The sequence below is a fragment of the Salvelinus sp. IW2-2015 genome, linkage group LG20 (genome assembly GCF_002910315.2).
Source record: "Salvelinus sp. IW2-2015 linkage group LG20, ASM291031v2, whole genome shotgun sequence".
Classification (NCBI taxonomy): domain Eukaryota; kingdom Metazoa; phylum Chordata; class Actinopteri; order Salmoniformes; family Salmonidae; genus Salvelinus; species Salvelinus sp. IW2-2015.
Window position 1 is genome coordinate 75388646 of NC_036860.1, and position 23830 is coordinate 75412475.

A 23830-nucleotide genomic window follows, 5' to 3' on the forward strand; every position below is an offset into this window, starting at 1 on the left:
TTCTCTGTAGTTGAATCATTCTAGTATGTAGACAAGACCAACCTGTAAAATCACTTTTTTACTGTCTGTTTTTTTTTCAGGTTTCAATAAAGCTTTTGAATGTTTAAAGTGTGTCTTAACTTTTGTTTTGTACTCCACTAGGTGAGGTATTGATGGTGTCCAACTAGTGCTCTTAACTACCATTGTGTGAATGAGCTGGTTAAGATTGTCAGACTCCTACATCTTAATGACAACAGTTTAAACCAAGAAAAACAACTGGAACATTATTGAAAATATGTATTCTTTACAAAAGTTCCAAGAGTTGTATTGGAGATGCCTGGTGGAATGTGTTTGGGAGACTCAAGCCTTTGGAGGAAAAATGATTCAAAAGACAACTTGACAGACATTCATCTTTCTTTAAAACAGATTTATTCCCAGAACAGGTAATCTGAACAGCACGGAGTAAAAGACACATGCAATGTCTGAAAAGATTTATCGAGTAACAGGTAAAACCGACAAACCATCCAAATGGACATGATAGTGAAACAAACTTAAATAGACAAATGGCAGATTAAATAGGACTTCCACTGTTAGAATGTCTCATTCTACATGACAAGGATATCAGGCAAACCATTCTCCGTGCAGAAGGGAGGAAGAGTGCTCCATTATCACAGTAAGCAACCCTGGGAGCATGGTGGGGTAAACAACCTCAACAGTATTCAGCAGGATAGTCTAACATATATAAAAAGAATGAGACAAAGATGAGCCTTCCCCAAAGGGTCCATTGCATGTCTCCCGGAGCATGAAAGTAAACAAATAGGTTGTCCTTCATTCATAGAATTAATACATTTGTTAAAAACAAGATATGGCTGTTAATGTACGTTGTAAAGCTGCACAGAGGACATTACTCCAAAGCATAAGCGAACACCCAGTTGAGATTGGCTAAGCAAGGTAATCAATAGAAGCATTTTTAAAAAGCAAGGTTTATGCAGTGTCTGAGTGAGATGCCACATCTTGTCAATCTGTTGAATGTTAAAGATTGCCCCATGTGTCTGAAGGTGGAAACTGTGCTACAACTCCTCTTTTCATCATGGTCTTCCTCTCCTAGTGCGAAGGTTAGCTTGTATTGCAACTGCACCTTCTCCTGGAAAAGAAGAGAATTGAGGGTTGCAGAAAATCTATTTGGTTCATAGTTTATAATTACAAAGAAAATGTTCATGTTGGGGATGTCACATGGGTATATAACAGGCTTTCAATGAGTGTCTACACAGTCTAGTACCTTGTGAGGGTTGGCCAGCAGCAGGATCTGTGTGATGGCAGCAGGTGGGAGGATTGGGTTGAAGGCTGGAAGCTCCGTTCCTGATGGGGCTGTAGCTTCACTCTCATTGTCTACAACAGAGGACATGATGTCAACCCTACACTGACAATGGAACTGAAGGTGAAAAAGGCAGATTAAGAGAGAAGAGTTCTTACGTCAGGGACAGAGGCGTGGAAGAGGATGTTGCTGACTGGAACCGGGCGAGGAGAGAGCATGGAGATGATCACCACCAGCACATCAGCAAGAGAGGGCGGAGAGTCACGTGCAAAGTGGAAGAGCACCCGCAAACTGTGGCTATCAAACACCGTCACAGGCAACAGGCTGCTGGATACAACAAAGACTTAAAACACTGTTCAAGATGATGCACTATTAGCATAGCAAGTAGATACTAAAAATATTATAGATACTTACTGGGCTTAATGGACTCAAGTGGCACAAAAAACATCTGTCAGGGTAATTTCTATAGGGGAATGACTGTGTGAACCGGAGAGGTGTCCAACAACCTATCACTAGGAGAGCCACCGGGTGCTCAGGGGAGAAGGCCGGGATAGGACTTGGATTAGTTCCAGATTTGTTCTGGAGATCTCGTAGAGTAGGTTTGAACGGTTGCTTGTCCCGAAATAGATAAAGGTACTCATAAAAGGTTGAACAATGTTGCTGAGTGTCTGTCATGTTGTTATAACAAGTTGGCATGGTCAGCGCCTCATGATCCTTCATATATTGTTTTGCTTCTACAGCACTTTATTTTATTTATTTATCCGTTATTTTACCAGGTAGTTGATGAGAACACGTTCTCATTTGCAGCAACGACCTGGGGAATAGTTACAGGGGAGAGGAGGGGATGAATGAGCCAATTGTAAACTGGGGTTATTAGGTGACCGTGATGGTTGAGGGCCAGATTGGGAATTTAGCCAGGACACCGGGGTTAACACCCTACTCTTACGATAAGTGCCATGGGACCTTTAATGACCTCAGAGAGTCAGGACACCCGTTTAACGTCCATCCGAAAGACGGCACCCTACACAGAGCAGTGTCCCCAATCACTGCCCTGGGGCATTGGGATCTTTGTTTAGACCAGAGGAAGAGTGCCTCCTACTGGCCCTCCAACACCACTTCCAGCAGCATCTGGTCTCCCACCCAGGGCCTGACCAGGACCAACCCTGCTTAGCTTCAGAAGCAAGCCAGCAGTGGTATGCAGGGTGGTATGCTGCTGGCATACTTGAGTGACTTCAAATAATAATGAACACAGTGGTCATCAATACTGTACTAAGCAGCAACATAACTGGCAGACTACAAGGATACGTGACACAAACATCTCCTGCGGTGTAAAACCATCCCATAGTGAAGGGTTAGTTACCATTTGACCTGCAGGCCCTCTGGAGGTAGGGACTGCTGCAGCAGCGTCTTCCCCAGCAGATCCAACTCATCTAAGGCTGAGCTTCCAGACGTGGCTCCAGTAGAAAGAGGCTGGGTGTAGGGGAGCGGATCTGGACTCAGTAGTACACKAGGCGCTGCTGGGATATCAGTAATATCCACACTGTCGGAAGACTGTTGCAAAGAAAGCGACACCATGTGTAAGACACAGAGACATTACACTTGTTAAGGTATAATCATGAACCTGCCTAAGTAATGGTAATCTATCAAGCTAAAAGAGACTCAATGGATTTGGTGTAAATGGAATATTATGCATCGTCTCGCATCATGTCTCCCTGTGTGAAGTCCTCAGTTCTCCACTCACCTGGAAAGAGTCCCAGGCGGTAGAGTCCTCAGGCTGGGAGGCCGGGTTGGAGGTGTGGGTTCCCTCACTCAAACCTGGGAAAGATAGGCACAAAGTCACCCACAATTAACACACACAACATGGAAGTAGCAGAGGTCCTGGAAGACTTGATGTAATATGCTGTCTGCCCTTACCCAGTGACATTAGCTCATCGTCAAGGAGACTGATGCCCATCTCCTGAGAGGGAGCATTTAGGCTGTCTGTTGGAGTGGGGAGTTCTGGGTAGGAAGGAGATGACGTGTCCAATCCCGATAAATCAAGTAGCGCCGCACTACTTCCTGGAAGAGATAAGTGTACAGTGAGAGGAAATCTTTAACCCATGCATGTAATCATATACTCTAGTCCCCTCCTACCAAGCTTGTGTCAAGTGACCCTATCGTCCCTATGGATGCATGTGTCATTGACCCATTGTTGCTCACCTGTGAGCCTTYGTGTATTAGCTGAGTTGTTCCCRTTCACCACCTCTCCCTTCACCTGCTGCCTGTACAGGTTGATGACCTGAGTCAGGCTGTCGTTGGCCTGGAGGATCTCCGCTGCCCGCCCACACACACACACGCCACACACACAATTGTAATATACTGTATATYGTCACCCACATATTCTTCTCTCTCTGTGTACCATACACTTAAACACATTGAGGAGTGTCTGAAACCTCACCCAGAGCCTCATCATTGTCCTCTGTATCACTGGCCAGTCTGAACAACGTGGGTCTCATCTTCTCACAGCGCTGGTACAAGTCCTAAACACACAAATACACACTATCAAATGTCTGTATCTGCATGTAGTGCTTTGTATACATCATATATAGGTGATGCGGTTATGGCACTGTGGGAGGTGTCTCTGTGGTTTGTCATAGCATGGAGTTGCTTGTGTAAAGGTGCCACAGACCTGGATGAGCTCTGCATTGCTCTGTGGTTTGGTGGTCCTGTCACAGTCCTCCAGCAGCTGAGTCAGTAGGCTGACACTCTCGTTCACATCCTGGATGGCGTTCACACGCTTGGACAACTTCTCTGCCCGCTTCTGGTCCTGAGACACACACACACACACAAGTCAGGAAGAAGAAACCAGGGAGGGAGGAGGGGGAAGAAAAGTATCCTTTGTCCCTAAACTAAAGGAGTCATGAAAGCACTGAATGATTCTGACAAGGAGACCACCCCTCAGGGCAGAGCGCCCACTTTCTCACTCAGTCCCCTTACATGACTAGAAGAGTACTAAAGCACTTGGGCATTCACTTTCTCTCCCATACTAACACACACACAGACCAGATAATACAGTTCACACTGTGCGATGTGATGTACATCTCTGTATTACTGTAATGTAACAGCCTATATATCTACTTTATTCATACATTTAGGCGAGCTTGAGAAAAGAGACTGTACCTCCTGCACCATTTCCTGGATCAGTTTGTTGGCTGCTTTCAGGTCCTCAGGGTGAGTGCTGTTCAACAGGCGAGTCAGTGTCTACCAAGACACCAGGGAGGAGGAAGAATTTAAAGTTAGGGAAAGGGGTAGTAAATGGAGTGGAGAATGCATGGTGAATCACATTTGTAATGCAAAATTTGAAGAAAAAAAAAATGTATGTTTCTTTTGTTTAACAATGCCTTACCTTTGACTTCTCCTCATCCTCAAATATGGCATTTTTTGGTCTGGGAGGTGGAAGCAGGAGGAGTTTGTCAGCTGGAAGAACTGGGTCCTGTTTGACAATACCTGGTAAAAAAATAAAAAACACAAACCAAGGTAAACATAACATTAACAACAACTGTGCGTCCATCACTATCATAGCTACACTGCAGTCACTAAGTATAGAACAGCTCACCCTGTTTTTTAAGCATCTGGTAGGCATCAGCGATCTTTGCCTCGTCAGGCAGCCCCAGTGTCCAACTATAGATGAGCTCCAACACCTTCTTCTTCACTGGCTCTGGAGCCCGGGTGCCGAGGTACTGAGGGAGAGAGCAGGAGCATGCTGAGTGAGAGCTTATCCAATTTTAGCAGACTTGCTCAGTGAAAGGCACAGACAGAGCCAATCATTACCTTCGGAGAGACCACTTTGATGAGCTCATTGAGGAAGCGAAACTTGCCCACCTCACTGTGGAACCTTTCACCACAGCTCTTCATGCATCTCTCCAGCACCTGGTTGTACACACATCACAAGTGAGTCACACAATTAATTTATTCAATATGAATGTAGGCACACACACTAGACAGAAGGCTGTCAACTGTATTGGCTCGGATTCCTTTTACAACGCACTGCCATCACTCAACTCACCACGAGTGCCTGCATGGCCTCCCACTCCTGAGGTGATTGGATYTTGTGAGCCAGTAGCCTGGTGGCCAGCTGGGGTCTGAAATGGAAMATAAAGAGTTTGATGTGGCTGAAGTTGGCAGCAAATCTATCTACCATTGACTATTGTATGACATGCAATTTTACCTCTCCCTTTACTCTAGACAACACCATGTTTTTATTGAATGACACAGATGTCAGCACAGGGTCAGTGTCAGAAATCTTAAAGGTGGAATATGAAGAAATCGCTCTGCCATTTCCTGGTTGCAAAAATTCTAAAGTTTACCTAACTTCAGTTTATGTGGCAAAACAAGCGATGTATAGTGTAGAGAATCATTGTACCATCTAAACATCTGTGAAATATATTTTCAATAACTACAAATATTGTATGAAGCTGGTGTACAAAACCAAAAGTATGATGCAAAAAAACTAAATGTAGGAATGGGACACATAGAACAAATCTACCACTTCTTAGACTTGCTTTCAATGAGAATGACAGATCTATAACTCACATTCCTATGTGAATTTGGACATAGTTAAAGCTGCAATATGAAACTTTTTGGGCTAACAAGCATGTACTCAGTACAGCTACTCCTGAGAGGTGAAAACAATATTGCTAAGACATGTACATGTTATGAGACACTGACATTCACATACCCCTCCAAATCATTGTTGAGCTGGTCACAGAAGGCCTGGATGCTGTCCCAATCTGCGTCTCTGTTCAGTGGATTTGTGGCCTTGTCTAATGGGAGAATTAAGGAAATTGGGGAAAGGGGAAGTAAAGGTTCATCTGAATATTGTTCGATAGTGACACATATCCATGTTTAATTCAGGGAACTGTCAAATGGAGATGAACATCAATCAACTCGTTGCAGAACTGTTTTAAAAACAGATAATAGCAAGTACTTTAGCTTTCCACAGGACTTTGGACACGACTTTGCAAGGGACTCCAACTCCAGTTCTCCCACTGACCGAGTGAGCTAGGCTTCCTGCATTTGACAGCACACTCACATAGCTAAGCGTATAACACTGGCATGATATGAATTCACGATAGGTGGCTTGCTGGTTCCCGTATCTAACAAGAGTTTGATGCATTCTCTCTAGTCTAGGTGGTTCTGGGAATCTATCTGGCTAGCTAGCTCACGTTAACTTTACAGTTGGCTAGCTAGCTCACGTTAACTTTACAGTTGGCTAGCTAAACAGCTAGCTAGCTTGCTGTTTATGAGGTCTAATGTTACAGTCCCTCTCAGTTTGCACCTTGATTTAGCTTAAACTGTCATCTCGGTCGACTGCGACACGGTTATTTTTCCAAGGATGCATGCTCCAATAGCTCTCTATACAACCTAAATAACTTTAAAAATACTTACTGATACGTGACTCCAAACTCTCCGTGTCAGGCGGCGCCGCCATCACTACGGGAATTCTCTTTACCATGAAAGTGTCTCGCGAGGAACACATTTGAGAGCTCCCCTTCTCACCTCTCCAACAGTGATGGGTGGATGATGAACGCAATGACAGCTGGCCCTGGCGCATAATAATATATAACACAGAAAAACGGTTATCATACTTTCTAATGAACCTTCTCGATCATACTGTAGTTGTTTATTGCAAACCTGTGCAACCAGTTTCAGATTTCTACCGGTTTTCTCTACCCTCTAGCGGCACAAAGGTGTACTGCTGTACATGTGTAGTCAGTACAGTTACGGTGTGGTACAGTAACGGGTTTGTTTTGGTGTTTATTCTGTGTGATCAACTCTTCGGGATAGTACATTATCTCGGAAAGCCACGATCGCTAAACAACGTAACACATTTATGAAAATGTAAGCCAAAAGTGATTTGAACGAAAAAAATACCTGAGTGAAGAGATTTATTGTTGTGTCAACATTTTACAGCAAATCAACCGGCGAAAGTGGACGTTGCTCGCTATTTTTTACTTCAAGGATCTACTTCGCTGAGATTAGAGAATTTGGGGGAACAACACATTGGAAGCAAGTTACAGTGAAGTCACATATGTTTTCTCAGTAAAAACAATGTTGAACTTGGTTTGACTTGGTCGACAAATATAGCCAACAAGCTAACGTAGCTAGTGGGTGTGCTACACAGGGTTGAATATCCAGGAACTGACAGGTTGAGGTTGAAGTGATTGTTGACTTTCTCAATTTAACATGGGAGGATGAAATTCTATCATGGGGTCATTGAAAGCTTTACAAGAATGGTGTCGCATAAAATGCGAAAATTACCCCAATGTGGAGATAAGGAACATGTCTTCTTCATTCAGAGATGGATTGGCGTTTTGTGCCATTATCCACAAACACCGACCTGATTTGATGTAAGTATATAAAATAAATTAGAATAGGAATGTGAACTCTCCTGTAAGCTTCCCCATCCTCTCTTCTACTGTGTGCCATCACTGGCACTCAGTCTCCCACACAATCCTACCCCTGTAGCTCTGCCCCAGTCAATGTGTTGTATGTGAGTACATTGTTGACAGTAGGCCTATAGGACTCAGTTCCTGCCTGTCCTTATGCTGATCCAGAGCGGCTGGCAAACTCTTATCTTTAGCTGTAGCAGGGACCTGAATCCTGTCACAGTGGATTTGTCTGCCCTGATACACGGAACCACAGCATGGCCTAAGCTCCAAGTTAACTCTCCTTAATCTTCCTCTATCCTTTCCTCTCCCCCCTCCATTCTTTAATGGAAACGTCTCTAATGTTAAACATGTAAAGTGTGGTGTGCCGCAGGGCAGCTCTCTTGGCCCTGTACTTTTTTCTATTTTTACTAATGACCTGTCACTGGCATTAAACAAAGCCTGTGTGTCTATGTATGGGGATGATTGAACCCTTCATGCGTCAGCAACCGCAGATAGTGAAATCACTGGAACCCTGAACAGAGATTTGCAGTCAGTTTTAGAATGGTTGGCCAGTAATAACCTAGTCCTGAACATCTCTAAAACTAAGAGCATTGTATCTGGTACAAATCACTCCATACATTCGAGACCTCAGCTGAATCTGATAATGAATAATGTGGTTGTTGAGCAAGTTGAGGGGACTCAATTACTTGGTGTTACCTTGGATTGTAAACTGTCATGGTCAAAACATATTGATTCCCATTTGTATCACATCGTACCATTCTGCTTTTGCTCCAGAGACTTCAACTCCCTCTCCAAAGATAACGTTTATGAAAACAACCATCTGGTGAGTTTTACGTAATTATGTTTTACCTGCATGCATGCATAACTGTCTCAATGCATGTTTATGTTCATACATTGTACTACATCTGTTTATATTGTCCTATCTGTCTGGCATTTAATCCCTGTCTGTGATCCCTGTCTTCTACCAGGCATTTGAGGTTGCACAGTCAAAGCTGGGAATCCCTGCATTGCTGGATGCTAAGGACATGGTGTCCACAGAGGTGCCAGACCGGCTAAGCATCATCACTTACCTCTCCCATTACTACCACTACTTCAACAAGAAGTCTCATGGTGTGTGGCTAAATTGTGTCATAGTCAAATTGGGAAAACAGCACATGGTTGGTTCCACCTGTCTTTTTTGGCAAATGTGTGTGTATTCAAAGTGTGCATCTTTACTAAGCAGCCGGTCCAGCCAGTTTGAAGACGCCATGTGTCGCAGAGTGCTCCAGTCACTCCAAGACACAACCTGACTCTCTTAGAGGTTTGCAGCCCGCCAAGGTAATGTAATAAAGTTGTTATGAAGCCATTTTTATTTGAATTTGTTATTATTTTTTTATTACTTAATCTCAACTCTGTCCACAAAGTTATTTATCTCAATCTCCTCTTTCTTCCCAAATTCTAACATTTCTTCTTCTTTACTGTTGCCATTGGCTGACCTCCCCTGCTCAACAGTCAAGGACTGAGGAGCGATCCAACAGAGGCAGGCCATGCAACATTTGTGCCTCCTGCTTGAAGCACGTCCACCTGGTGCAGAGACATCTCACTGAGGGGAAACTCTACCACCGCAGCTGCTTCAGGTAACACTACTGCTCAGAAGGCAACGCTAGTTTATCCTTATCTGCAGACAGTGAAATATAATCTGTGATTTGTGTCCCTCTCATGTCATCCTGTGTTTCTCTTTCAGATGCAGTGTGTGCAGCAGCACTCTCTTACCAGGGTCTTACAAAGAGGGGAGTGAAGTTGGCTCCTTGGTCTGCACCCACCACTTGACAGCCAGTCAAAATGCCCGCCCCGACTACAGTAAACAAACTGGATCAATAGAGAATCTGCCCATATTTGATGAGCAGGAGGTGACACTATCTCAGGGTGGATTAACAGACAACCCCGATCTCTCAGATTTTATTGGAAAAACAGACTCAGATGAGACAGTTATTTTTGGAAGAGGAGAGACAGAGACGGAGGGAGGTGAGAGAAAGATAAGGCACGACACACTAAAGAAGCCAATGCCACCCCGTCCTCCAAAGCCCACTGTAGAAGAGGGAAAGCTTGAAGAAGCAGGGACACGGCCCATTCAGACAACCGAAACACTCACTGTAACACCAGACAGCGATTCGGCTTCTGCAAGCCCTGGACGGCCAGTTCCTGCACCCAGGCGGGTGTTAGACTCCACCCCTCCTCGTCCTGCACCTAGAACCCGTCCACCTAAAGCCATGGACAGCCCCCTTGTTTCTAGTGAGTAAGACTAACTACCGACTCCAGCTTCTCAATTCTGACCTCACTTTACGACTGTATGAAGAGTATGTCATTGTTATCAGAATATTTCAGTACACTCAATTCTGTGTAAACAGCCCATCTTCTCCTCATTTAAAACATATCCACTAAATGTTTCTCTATCCATCTCCCTCTCTCTGCAGGTTACCCAGTTGATAATAAAACCTTACCCAATCCTTCTCGCAGGTAAGTTTGTTCATCAGACATAACACATTATGTAACTTTGAGTAGAATTGTCCAATTAATGCCTATTTATTTCTTTAACTTTTGACATCAGGTTTGGCCAACCCAGTGGGCCCCGTAAACCCAAAGACCCACCGTGGCTGGAGCTTGTCCAGCCAGGGCCCTGGCCAAAGCTGCCCCCTGCCCCGCCCCCTAGTATGCCCAAGCCCCCACGCTCAGGCTCTATACCCTCCCTCAGAGGGAGTTGGTACAGAGTGAGAGAACCCCCTCCCAACCCCTTTGGGGAGTTTGAGGATGAGGAGGCTGATGATGATTACACAGGGGAAGATAACACAATGAGTGGTGCTGAAGGCCAAGCACAGCCCTCAATGGTAACCAGCCAGACATGGTGTGGTACCAGTCAGTTAGCTGAAGCAACCAGCTCACATTGCCAAGCTCATTTAGAGGACACATCCAGAGAAGTTGACAAGTCTAGTATTGCTGGAGTGGATGACACAGTAAATTTACCTGAAATTGCTAATGCACCAAAGGTAGAAAGTTTAGCTGAAGCAGGATGCTCACTTCCTGTATCTAATTTAGCWGAAGAACCTTGTTCAATTGGTATATCTGAGTCAGCTGATGTTGGTGGGATAGCTAACATGGCTGAAGCAGCTGGCGCACTTGATGTATGTAATTTAGCAGATGTTGGAGTTGGAGAATCAACCAACTTGTCCRAAGCAGCTAGTTCACTTGGTTTGTCTAATTTGACTGAAGCTAAAACCACAAGTTCATCTTACTTGGCTGAGGCTGCTAGTTCCCTTGATGTATCTAATCTAGCTGAAGTAGCCAGATCACTTGGTGTATCTGGTCTAGCTGGAGCTAGTGGGTTCGGAGGTTTAGTTGGAGCAGTTAGTGCACCTAACATATCTAATTTAACTGAAGAAGCTAGTTCATATGGTGTTTCTGAAGCTTCTGCCGGTTCACTTAGTGTGTCTAATTTAGCTGGAGCTGATAGCATATGCAGTGTAACTGGACCACCAAGTGCTCTTGGCAAATCAGATATAGCCCAGAGCCTCTCTTTGCCCAAAAGTGTGTCTGTGCCAGCAATCTCCACTAGTTCAACCTGTACCCGAAGCCACCCCCCACCAACCTTGTCAACCAATGGAGCAGCAGCCAGTCCCTCCCTGCTTAGACCCCCATCACTCCCTAGCATGTCTGAAGTGAGTGACTCTGGCCAGGTGCCCACCCCCTCTCACAGTAAGGTACGGTATAATGCTGCTCTTTAGTCCACTGATATCTATGTCACAGCTCAACCTGCCCAAAATACAGAACATATAAGCTTGTATTACACAACACATAAATATTATGCAAAGATATCAGGTTAAGTGAGTTTCAGACTGAAACTATTTTCCAACATGTTAACATAAAAGACAACATGTTTTTCTAAGATTCTTGCATAATAACATCGTCCCTATACTGTAGGTTATAGCCTACTCGAGATAGCTGCTTGGACTGTGTGTGCTTGAATATTACAATTATGGATTTCTGTCACGGTTTTCCTCCTGGGATGAAGGAGAGGACCAAAATGCAGCGCGGCTAGTGTTCAACATGATTTAATAAAGAATAATTGAGCAACACTACAAACAACAAAACAAGAAATGTGAAAACAGAGACAGCCCTATCTGGGTGCAGACAAAACACAGAGACAGGAAACAATCACCCACAAAATCCCAACACAAAACAAGCCTCCTATATATGATTCTCAATCAGGGACAACGATTGACAGCTGCCTCTGATTGAGAACCAATTAGGCTGGACACAGAAACAGACAAACTAGACACACAACATAGAATTCCCACCCAGCTCACGTACTGACCAACACTAAACAAGCAAAACACATAACTCTGGTCAGGACGTTACAGTACCCCCCTCCTGAGGTGCGGACTCCGAACGCACCCCTAAAACTCAAGAGGAGGGTCTGGGTGGGCATCTGTCCGCGGTGGCGGCTCCGGCGCAGGACGAGGACACCACTCTACCACTGTCTTTGTCCCCCTCCTTAGCGTCCTTTGAGTGGCGACCCTCGCCCCCGACCTTGGTCTAGGAACCTTCACCAAGGCCCCCCTAGATAGAGGAGATAGCTCAGGACAGAGAGGTAGCTCAAGACAGAGAGGTAGCTCACGACAGAGTGGCAGCTCATGACTGGAGGACAGCTCATGACTGGAGACGGCTCATGACTGGAGGGCGGCTCATGACTGGATGGCGCGCTCATGACTGGATGGCGGCTCATGACTGGAGGGCGGCTCATGACTGGAAGGCGGCTCATGACTGGCTGGCGGCTCCTGACTGGCTGGCGGCTCTGGCAGCTCCTGACTGGCTGGCGGCTCTTCTGGCAGCTCCTGACTGGCTGGCGGCGTCTGGCAGCTCCTGACTGGCTGGCGGCTCTGGCAGCTCCTGACTGGCTGGCGGCTCTGGCAGCTCCTGACTGCTGGCGGCTCTGAGCTCGCTACGGACGGCTCTAACGGCTCGGGACAGATGGACGCGCGTCTAACGGCTCGGGACAGACGGACGGCTCTAACGGCTCGGGACAGACGGACGGCTCAGACGGCGCTGGGCAGACGGACGGCTCAGACGGCACGGGCAGACGGACGGCTCAGACGGCACTGGGCAGACGGACGGCTCAGACGGCACTGGGCAGACGGATGGCTCAGACGGCACTGGGCAGACGGATGGCTCAGACGGCACTGGGCAGACGGATGGCTCAGACGGCACTGGCAGACGGATGGCTCAGACGGCACTGGGCAGACGGATAGCTCAGACGGCACTGGGCAGACGGATAGCTCAGACGGCGCTGGGCAGGCAGGCAGCTCAGACGGCGCTGGGCAGACGAGCAGTGCAGGCGGCGTTGAGCAGCGACGAGCAGTGCAGGCGGCGTTGGGCAGACGGCCGACTCTGACCTGCTGAGGCGCACAGTAGGCCTGGTGCGTGGTACCGGAACTGGAGGTACTGGGCTGGAGACACGCACCATAGGAAGAGTGCGTGGAGCAGGAACAGGGCACACTGGACTCTCAAAGCGCACTGTAGGCCTGGCGGGCTGGTACCGGCACTGGTGGTACGGGCTGAGGGCACGCACCTCAGGGCGAGTGCGGGGAGAAGGAACAGTGCGTACAGGGCTCTGGAGACGCACGGGAGGCTTGGTGCGTGGTGCCGGAACTGGAGGCACTGGGCTGGAGACACGCACCATAGGGAGGGTGCGTGGAGGAGGAACAGGGCTCTGGAGACGCACTGGAAGCCTGGTGCGTGGTGTCGGCACTGATGGTACTGGGCTGGGGCGGGAAGGTGGCGCCGGATATACCGGACCGTGCAGGCGTACTTGCTCCTTGAGCACTGAGCCTGCCAACCTTACCTGGTTGCATGCTCCCCTAGCCCGACCAGTGCGGGGAGGTGGAATAACCCGCACTGGGCTGTGTTGGCGAACCGGGGACACGATGCGTAAGGCTGGTGCCATGTATGCTGGCCCGAGGAGACGTACTGGAGGCCAGATATGTTGAGCCGGCTTCATGACACCTGGCTCAATGCCCAATCTAGCCCAGCCAGTGCGGGGAGGTGGAATAACCCGCACCGGGCTAAGCACACGTACAGGAGACACCGTGCGCTCTTCCGCATAACACGGTGTCTGCCCGTACTCCCGCTCTCCACGGTAAGCATGGGAAGTGGGCGCAGGTTTCCTACCTGACTTCGCCACACTACCCTTTAGCCCCCCCCCCCCAATACATTTTTGGGGTTCTTCTCGGGCTTCCTACCGCGCTGTCGTGCTAACCTCATTCGCGGTATCCCTCTGCACATTGCTCCATGGAATCCCAGGCGGGCTCCGGCACTCTCCCTGGGTCAACCGACCACCTGTTTATTTCCTCCCAAGTGGTGTAACCCAGATCCGGCTCCCGCTGCCGAGCTAGCTCCTCAAAACGCCGCCTCTCCGCTTTTGCTGCCTCCAGCTCTGCTTTGGGGCGGCGATACTCCTCTGGCTCTGCCCAGGGTCCTTTACCGTCCAGCTCGTCCTCCCATGTCCATTCCTCCTTTCTCTGCTGCTGTCGCTGCTCCCCGTTGCCATGCTGCTTGGTCCGAGTTTGGTGGGTGATTCTGTCACGGTTTCCTCCTGGGATGAAGGAGAGGACCAAAATGCAGCGCGGCTAGTGTTCAACATGATTTAATAAAGAATAATTGAAACACTACAAACAACAAAACAAGAAATGTGAAAACCGAGACAGCCCTATCTGGTGCAGACAAAACACAGAGACAGGAAACAATCACCCACAAAATCCCAACACAAAACAAGCCTCCTATTATGATTCCAATCAGGGACAACGATTGACAGCTGCCTCTGATTGAAAACCAAATTAGGCTGGACACAGAAACAGACAAAACTAGACACACAACATAGAATTCCCACCCAGCTCACGCTCCTGACCAACACTAAACAAGCAAACACATAAGAACTCTGGTCAGGACGTTACAATTTCACAGAAATGTCTTCAATCTCCAATTTAGCAGGTGTGCAAGGAGAACCCTTTCAATCGTAAGGTCTCCCCTCTGATTCCCCAAATCCAAGCCTGCCCTGGACATGGCTTCCCCCTCATCAAGAGGAAGGTGAGAGGATATCTCAGTGTAATGGAATTAACCCATTATCCAGTGTTTTTTCCAAATCAAACAGTCCCCTAGTACACATGCAGTCTCTTCAGGTGCAGACAGACAACTATGTCCCAGTGGAGGAGCTGCAGGTGGAGCTGGGGGAGCTGGAGAAACGAATGGACAGGCTGGAGCTGAGAGGGGTGGAGATGGAGAGAAGCTTGAGAGACTGCCAGAATGGTGAGTGTCTGTAGTTGTCACGCCCTGACCTTAGAGAGCCTTTTTATGTCTCTATTTGGTTGGTCAGGTGTGATTTGGGGTGGGCATTCTATGTTTTTGTTTTCTATGATTTTGTATTTCTATGTTTGGCCGGGTATGGTTCTCAATCAGGGACAGGTGTCTATCGTTGTCTCTGATTGGAACCATACTTAGGTAGCCCTTTTCTCTCCTTTCAGTGTGGGAAGTTAACTTTATTTGTGGCACATAGCCCTTAAGCTTCACGGTTGTTTTGTATTGTTTATTGTTGGCGTCATTTCTAATAAAAARGAATATGTACGCTTACCACGCTGCGCTTTGGTCTACTTCATTCGACGGCCGTGACAGTAGTTGTACGTGTATGTGGTGTGCTTATTATTAACATCCAAGTAATTCTTCCGGTTATCATATAAAGTGTTGTTGTGAGAGATGAACTGTTATTGATAAGTCTAGTGTCATCCACCTGTTTGTTTCAGACCAGGAAGAGGAGGACATGTTGGTGGACTGGTTCACTCTAGTACATGAGAAACACATGCTTGTGCGCAGGGACGCAGAGCTGGTATACATGTAAGTGCACTGACCTGAAATGATATCAAATCAAGACAGCACCTTCATAACACCTTTATTATCTCTGCTTCTTTTATCATTCCCAACATATGGACGGTGTTGTAAATGAAATATTTATGGACTTGATGTATTTGTATGTGCACTCCAAGGGCCAAGCAACAGAATTTAGAGGAGAGACAGGCAGACGTGGAATATGAACTGAGATGTCTCCTCAACAAACCAGGTGAGTGGCCAGTCTTCACACAACCCTCCCTCAATTATCTACTACTCCTCAGCAATTATCAGTCTGCTATTTTTAATTATGTGTTACGTGTTGTTATTTGACTAATCTAATTGTTTGTCTCTCCTCATCTCCTCCTCAATCATCATCCCTCCAGAGTGTAAGTGGAGTAAGGATGACCGTTATAGGGACCAGCAGTTGATGGAGGAGCTTGTCACCATCATTGAACAGAGGAACCACATCATCAACAGCTTGGATCAGGACAGGCAAAGGTGCATGAAAAACTCATAGATGAATACCAAGGGCCATTGATTCAGACAAATTTCATAAAGCAGATATTTGATGCTCTTGCTCATACCTACTAATGGTTTGTCTTTTTCAGGGAAAAAGAAGAAGATGCTCTGTTTTCCATGATCAAGAAGAAAGGTGAGGGGAAAGTATTTTCCTAGTGTTTATTTTGTTGTTGTCTTTCCTGTTTTCTCGTGTCTGTTCACACTCTCTTTCATTCCTATTCCCTCAATACTACACCTCAGACTCCTTAATTTCCTCAGAATTTGATCATGGTATCACTATTTCTCCCTCCTCAGATTTAAGAAAAGAGTCTGGGAAGGACCTGAAGACGTTAAGGGCAAAGTTCAAGCCCATGAAGATGCTGAAGATGCTGAGTCATAAAGACTCTAAGAGCAAAGGCTCTCTAAAGAAGAAGAACTGAGTTGGACTCGGGCTCACCCTGTAAAGAAGGAACAAATAGGTCTATATTTGTTAACAAATACACATTGAGCCACAATGGAATGTCTCATAATTGTACAAAGAAATTAATGAAGATTACGGGTAAGAGATGGAGACTCTTGGACTGTGGATGAGAGTGTATACGAATTAAGAGAAGCCTCTGATGCAGAGTATATGAATTTTCTTCCCAAGTGAAAAAAACTATCCCCATTACACTGCACTTTTTGCACAAGATGTGATTGCTCCTGCATTCCGTAAAGCCTTAGTCAACCTAAAATGAATTGCTGCAAAGAATCATTCACTAATGGGATGAAAAATAACTCCTTTAAACATTTATTTTTGCAGTTCAACTTTGTTAAATTATATTTAATAAAACATTGTACTTTGTATGAACAGAATGCATTTGTATGATCATAATCTTTTGATAATGTTTCGATTTTAAATGTCATTTTAATGAGTTTTTTTCTTTTTTTTAATGTACCTCATACACATGCCTAATGTATATATTTTTTAAATAGTACATGCAAATTGTTTTTTTTACCTTTATTTAACTAGGCAAGTCAGTTAAGAACAAATTCTTATTTTCAATGATGGCCTAGGAACAGTGGGTTAACTGCCTTGTTCAGGGGCAGAACAACAGACTTGTACTTAGTGTCAGCTCGGGGATTTGAACTTGCAACCTATTGGTTAGTCCAATGCTCTAACCACTAGGCTACCCTGCCTAAATATATTTTTTTAACTATATATATATATTTTTTTATATATATATATCTCGTTCATGTGTTGAGTCGCTTTGCGGAACCATATACTATGGTGCAGTTGTTAGTCCATCAATCAAATCGACGCACCACGCGACCGGAAGTCGGTTAAACGGATTATATCTAGCTGTTAACAACAGCGTTTTGAAGTTCGCTATCTTTGTTTTTGAAAACACTCGTTTTTGACCAAACTAAAGTAAGGGAACATGTCCGACAACGAAGGAGAGTAAGTATATAGGATATTGTTACCTAAAAAAATGAAGTACAACAATGTGTCGCATGTCTTTTTAGACTCAACGTAGGGACCTTCCATGTTTTCCCAGTGATTTTTAGCTCAACGTAGTGACCTTTCATGTTTTCACTGGGAGAAAATGAAATTCCTGTGTGAACATGAAATCACTGGGAGAACATGAAAGGTTCACACGTTGAGAGCCTTAAAAGACATACGACACACATAGATTGGTTAAGAACAATACAACTGGCTAAGTTAGCTCACGTTGCCTCCACACGCCACTGTTCACCTTTTCGTGTATTATTCTTTACACTTCACTCCTCTTGTTACCTCTGCAGTTTTGATGATGGAGACTTTGATGACGCTGAAGAGGATGAGGGATTGGATGACCTGGAAAACGTTGAAGATGTGAGTTTGCCACCTATTTGTTCTTCCTAGTTAGCAAGGTATTAACTCTTAACGTTATCTATAGTAAGCCTCATTGTATCTGGACAGATTTATAGTGTTTGAGTAATCTCTTGAGATCTGTCATATTTGTATGATGCTTTTTATTTCACTACAATCAATCCATTACTGTCTGTCACCTATTCAATGTTCAACAATTTCCTCACCAATTCAAACTCAATTTATAAAAATTCTCCCACCTGCTTCCTCTTTGCTCTCTGTCTGTTTCCTGTGGTCCTGACCTGTTACTAGGAGGACCAAGAGAATGTGAAGATCCTGCCTGCAGGGGAGGGGTCGCAGGCCAACCAGAAGAGGATCACAACCCAATACATGACCAAATATGAAAGGGCGAGGGTGCTGGGGACACGCGCCCTCCAGATAGCGTGAGTACACCTCAGCAGTGTTGCAATACGCTAGGAAAGTGAAACTCCCGCTTCTTTTCAGAAATGTCTTAATGACTTTGAGTCCCTGTGAATATGGTCTGTTAAAAAGAGCCAGTGTCAAGCCTCTTACCTGAGAGCTAGTAACCATCTATTGGTTTTTCAAATGAGCTTTTTGGAAGTTAATTAAAATACGATACAGAGATCCCCTTTATCGCCTACATGGCTGTAATGCATATGTATGAGTCCACCCATGTCTTGCCTTTACTCAAGACATTAATTTGTCTACAGGTGAATATCAATATAGAAACAGAGAAACTAGGACTCAACTAGCTAAAAAGACAACCATAATACACATGACAACTGACTGCATTCTAAACGATCAAATATGAAGATAAAGCTAGCTGTTTTGGAAAATAATTACAAAATAATTACAACAAAACATTCCAAAGCCAACGTGAATCACATTACACCGTAATGTTTGAAGGAGCTCAGTGCCTACAGCATGTCCGACAAGATGTACAACAAAGGGAAAAAATGACAGCAGTGGACACGGAACATAAATATCCTCCCACGTGAATGCCACGTTCCCAGCATATTACAACAGATATTTATTTTTGCCTCCACTACAGGTACAACTCACCTTGTGCTCTTGCCATATTCTCTACCTCTGCTGGTTTAGTTGGTGACAGGTAATCTGCTGAGTATGTGGAGGAATGTATAGTCTGATATCTCTGTCATGTCAGGTCTCCCGGGTGGCGCAGTGGTCTAGGGCACTGCATCGCAGTGCTAGCTGCGCCACCAGAGTCTCTGGGTTCGCGCCCAGGCTCTGTCGCAGCCGGCCGCAACCGGGAGATCCGTGGGGCGACGCACAATTGGCATAGCGTCGTCCGGGTTAGGGAGGGTTTGGCCGGTAGGGATATCCTTGTCTCAGTATGTAAAAAAAAATATATATCTAATAATAATAAATGTATGCACTCTACTGTAAGTCGCTCTGGATAAGAGCGTCTGCTCTTGGCCGGTAGGGATATCCTTGTCTCAGTATGTAAAAATGTAATAAAATGTATGCACTCTACTGTAAGTCGCTCTGGATAAGAGCGTCTGCTAAATGACTAAAATGTAAAAATGTAAATGTTGTCTCTGTCACTATACATAACTTTCTCTGTGATATAGCATGTGTGCCCCAGTCATGGTGGAGCTGGAGGGAGAGACAGACCCTCTGCAAATTGCCATGAAAGAGCTAAAGTAAGCTATGCTTAATCTCATAGTTTTTTTCTAGTTTATGATGGAAGGAGTCTATACAGTTTGATACTTGGAGAGTGCCTGTTACTCTTCAGTATATGATTGAGTGTGTTTTTTCTGTGACTGTTACAGGTGCAGGAAGATCCCCATCATCATCCGGCGGTACCTTCCTGATGGCAGTTATGAAGATTGGGGCTGTGACGAGCTCATCATCACAGACTGAACCAGACCGAACCGGACTGCCAGAGGCAGGGCCAGACCATCTCGCGACCCACTAGGCTGGTGTGAGTGCAAGCTTTTGTTCCAGCAAAGCATTAACACACCTTATTTAACTAGTCAGGGTCTATTTAAGACTATGATTCATTGATTAGTCAAATCTTGTGTGTTACTGCTTGGCTGGAACAAAAGCCTGCATACATACTGGTCCTTTGCTATAACATCACCTACCCCTGCACTGGGCCAACCAGCTCTACAGGCAACCTGCAGAGTGAGGTCATCAATTAATAAGACTTTACATTTTAGGCCTGTGACCTCTCCCACTGTATCTCCATTTATTTTGAAAGCATTGAAGCATATACAATCTATGAAGTGAAAGTAGGGCTTCTAAGAGCTATGCACTTTTATTACAGCTGTCATTCACAAGGGAGAATTGTAACTCATGTCTACATTTACATTGTGTTAGGTAAAAATGTAATTGTGTTTTATGAATAGTTTTATGACGGGGAAGAGCAGTTGCTGTGGAAGAGCTCTTTGTTTTATTGTTGTGATTAAATTGTTTTGTAAGAAAGTACTTTTGTATTATTTTTCTTACCAACACAATTGGCTTTTTGCATGCAGGTCTCTATGTGACTGTTTTTATAAGGTTTAGAGCAACAACAACAAAAATGTGTTGTTTTTTTCATGCAGAGTTAATTGCAAAACATCTGTAATTGAATATCTGTTACAAATGGTGCAACTCACAAATTAATTTGAGTGAATAACTTGCTGTAACAGTTTTAACTATGCTCTGAGCAAAACGTCTTTAAATAATCCTCCCAAGAACTGAGATTTCTAAGAGCTCTGTGTCATATTTCTTAGATCTCAACATCATATGTTTTTCTTGGAGGCTGGCGGAAGTACTGAGTCACACTGACATGACCCAAACACAATTATAGACTGAAGGAATGTGTGTTGCGCTGGATTTTACTGTATCAGTTGTGTCCTTTACTCTACCGTACAAAGCTCTTGCACCTAGTTCCTCTGAATTTTACACTTAGTACAGATAAAACACCTATCCAACCCAACACCCCAAATCACATGGATATGTTTTCACAACGGTCAGTGTTTTTTTTTCTTTCTCCAGTTTGAGTTCCACAGTCAAACAGCTCTTTTTTTTATATTGTGAAAGTTCTACCCATACCTCCCAATGATGGACAGATACTGAAACTGACATAGCTCTCACTTGTTCTATCTACATACACTCAGACAGACAAGCACAGTCAGTTCATTGTTTTAGTGGAAATGGGTTGTTACTGAGGCAACGAGCACTACCCAAGGTTGGGAGAGGGGGCTGAAGAGGGATCCTTGCCCAATTAGCAGATTTGGTGTAAGGGGCCATGACACCCCAGTCTAGTTTTACTCTAGTCCTTAGAGTGGGCTGACATTCCTACAGGCCGAATGAGTAGAAAGAAAGCTGTTGGAAAGAGAATGAGGGATGTGCCCAGGTCAAGCAGGAAGAAAATAGATCTTCTCTGCCTTAGTCAACCAGTGCCGTGCAGTTTCTGGTCTGTGACACTTTTTATAGGAAACCATTTTATTTTACCCTCGTTCAACCGTCCACATTTAATTTCTTAGCTATATTTTGCGTGATTTAATAGGTCCACAATGGGGAATGGCATTGGCGGTATCTTTTTGCTTGTTTTTCTGGGTCGCAACGAATTTGGAAGACTCCCTGCCTGAGGATGGCATGACATTCCTTTCATATGGGGGCCCAAGATCTTCACATGACCATTTCCTCAACCACAGAAAAGGGGGCATCGCTAGGGTAGATCCACTCTGATGATGGCGTACGTGCATAATGTCTGTCCTCTGCCCTGGGCCTACACTTAACACCCTCCTTCTGTGTTCTCTTGTCCCCCCATTCACCTCTGCTTGGAAACTTCTGTCCATTTTTATACCCATTGCACAAAATGACACCATTTGTATCTCCTGCAGTCTCCCTCTTTACCTCCATCATACAAGCATTTTGCCCAACTCTTTATCTCTCCAGTTTTGGAATGCTTTAATCCCATTACAGTCCCAACCTGAGCAAGGAGTGGAGTTTGGGGATGGGTGGGGGTGCAGAGACTGTGCAGCCAGTATGAGAGTCCCTTTGTATCCCAGTGAAGCTACAGGCCAGGCAGTTATGGGTATGGCTCCCTCATTGCCCCGTTTCCCTCCACCCCCTGCTCCCTGTCAATGGCTCTCTTTGTCTTACCAAAGTATCACACAGCCGATTAAATAGAGGGAATTAGAGTCAGGCTTAACCCGCAACACACAATCACACACAAGCATGGACATAGGCATATACATACATGATTTAAACTGCTGAAGTGCATGTAGTGGGACCAGTCAGAGCAGTGGACCATAGTGGGGTTCAGTGTTGTCTGTATGGTGCTGTGTAGCCTGTGCAAAGAACAGCAATATAAAGAAAAGGGGTTCTGTGCCTAGAGCTCATGGATGAGGGCTGCCATGGTTTTCAATATTATGTAATCATACTCAGCCTAACTGAATTAGCCATTATCCATTCTCTGAAATTGCTTTTGTTAAGTCTACGAAACAATGAATGAGTCACTGCAAGCTGTGATTACTGCTGTTGTTGCATCGCCTAGCCCAAGCCCTAACCCTAGCCTAATTATGTAATGTGAGGAAAAGAAGAAAATAATTCACGTTGGCAAGTAGCATTTATGGTATATTGGAATTCAATGTTTGTTGTCCAATGTCATCTTACCTTTCTCAGGGCAGCCGGTATAAAAACATTAGTGGAGACAGACTTTTACAAAAGCAGATAGAATACAGTTTTATTTAGTGTGAGAGAAATTCATTAGTCATCGCGTCACTAAGGTCTTGTTTCCACTAGTATTTACAGGTTGTTGTTTTGTTCTGCTGGCAACACTTACTGAGAAAACACAAAACACCAAAACAACAATAACAGTCAAGATTTTCAATACGGTGAAGAAAACCTGTTAACAGCTCATAAAAACATAATACCAGCAAATATAAATAATAATTGTAATATTCATAAGAACAAGCAATTCCTAAAGCAAGACGTAGGATTTAAAATGAAATGTCATGTGCTTCAAGGCATAATGTACAAAAACGGCCCAAAAGTAGTTCTGGGCCAAAAGGAAGCACTACCATTATTTAAAATAATAATATTGAAATCACATATATTAGAATAAAGTAAACATACAAGGTATTATTTCACATTACAAGATGAAGGGGCATCCAACTTTAACTACAGGTACTGTTATTTTGGAGTTGTCTCTTGGTACCTCTCTTTAGAAAATAACCCCTTGGATTGTTGCTATTCTGTTGCAAACAAGGGGTTGGTATTTCATTACATAAAGGCCAGTTTGAGATCTTACCCTCTGTAGACTCGAGAACTCATTCATGCATGCTATTACTCACTCAATCTCAGGCAACTGTGTTTCTATGATGCCATTTCAGAAAAGCCATAAACAGGTAGCAAAAATGTTACAACAACTATCTACAAATCTAACATTTTACACTGAATACTGTTCACTGAGTGTACAAAACATTAGGAACACCTTCCTAATATTAAGTTGCTGCCCCTTTTGCCTTCAGAACAACCTCAATTCGCTGGGGCATGGACTACAAGGTGTCGAAAGCATTCCACAGGGATGCTGGCCCATGTTGACTCCAATGCTTCCCGCAGTTGTGTCAAGTTGGCTGGATGTCCTTTTGATGGTGGACCATTCATGATACACACGGGAAACTGAAACAGTTGAGCATGAAAAACCCAGCAGCGTTGCAGTTCTTGACACATTCAAACCAGGGCGCCTGGCACCTACTACCATACCCCGTTCAAAGGCACTTAAATATTTTGTCTTACCCATTCACACTCTGAATGGTACACATACACAATCCATGTCTCGATTGTCTCAAGGCTTAAAAATCCTTCTTAAACCTGTCTCCTTACCTT

At 44.8% G+C, this 23830-nt stretch overlaps 3 protein-coding genes across 4 annotated transcripts; 2 read left to right on the forward strand and 1 right to left on the reverse strand.

Moving 5' to 3' along the window:
- Positions 1-1263: 1263 nt before the first annotated feature.
- gga1 (golgi-associated, gamma adaptin ear containing, ARF binding protein 1) lies at positions 1264-6987 on the reverse strand. Its single transcript, XM_070449646.1, has 16 exons — positions 6722-6987; positions 6012-6096; positions 5340-5415; positions 5105-5203; positions 4890-5013; positions 4680-4780; positions 4454-4534; positions 3963-4100; positions 3732-3813; positions 3494-3607; positions 3209-3352; positions 3036-3109; positions 2654-2845; positions 1705-1912; positions 1453-1618; positions 1264-1368 (listed from the first exon to the last, which is right to left on the reverse strand). The coding sequence occupies exons 1-15, from the start codon at positions 6885-6887 to the stop codon at positions 1605-1607; spliced, it is 1698 nt and encodes a 565-aa protein (XP_070305747.1). The 5' UTR covers positions 6888-6987; the 3' UTR covers positions 1264-1368; positions 1453-1604.
- A 17-nt stretch (positions 6988-7004) lies between these two features.
- On the forward strand, positions 7005-16985 carry LOC111981281 (MICAL-like protein 1). 2 transcript variants are annotated; one of them, XM_024012490.2, is made up of 15 exons: positions 7005-7683; positions 8500-8548; positions 8694-8835; positions 8948-9042; positions 9217-9341; positions 9449-9996; positions 10179-10221; positions 10313-11459; positions 14743-14841; positions 14934-15060; positions 15552-15642; positions 15792-15865; positions 16020-16134; positions 16245-16288; positions 16450-16985. In XM_024012490.2, exons 1-15 carry the CDS (start codon positions 7541-7543, stop codon positions 16572-16574), a joined length of 2967 nt encoding a protein of 988 aa, XP_023868258.1. In that variant the 5' UTR covers positions 7005-7540; the 3' UTR covers positions 16575-16985. The 2 variants fall into 2 exon arrangements, with proteins under 2 accessions (XP_023868258.1, XP_023868259.1); XM_024012491.2 differs by having other exon boundaries at positions 14746-14841.
- A 398-nt stretch (positions 16986-17383) lies between these two features.
- LOC111981640 (DNA-directed RNA polymerases I, II, and III subunit RPABC2) lies at positions 17384-20437 on the forward strand. The gene is made up of 5 exons (XM_024013019.2): positions 17384-17575; positions 17920-17989; positions 18278-18408; positions 19579-19650; positions 19780-20437. The coding sequence occupies exons 1-5, from the start codon at positions 17556-17558 to the stop codon at positions 19868-19870; spliced, it is 384 nt and encodes a 127-aa protein (XP_023868787.1). The 5' UTR covers positions 17384-17555; the 3' UTR covers positions 19871-20437.
- Positions 20438-23830: the final 3393 nt, after the last annotated feature.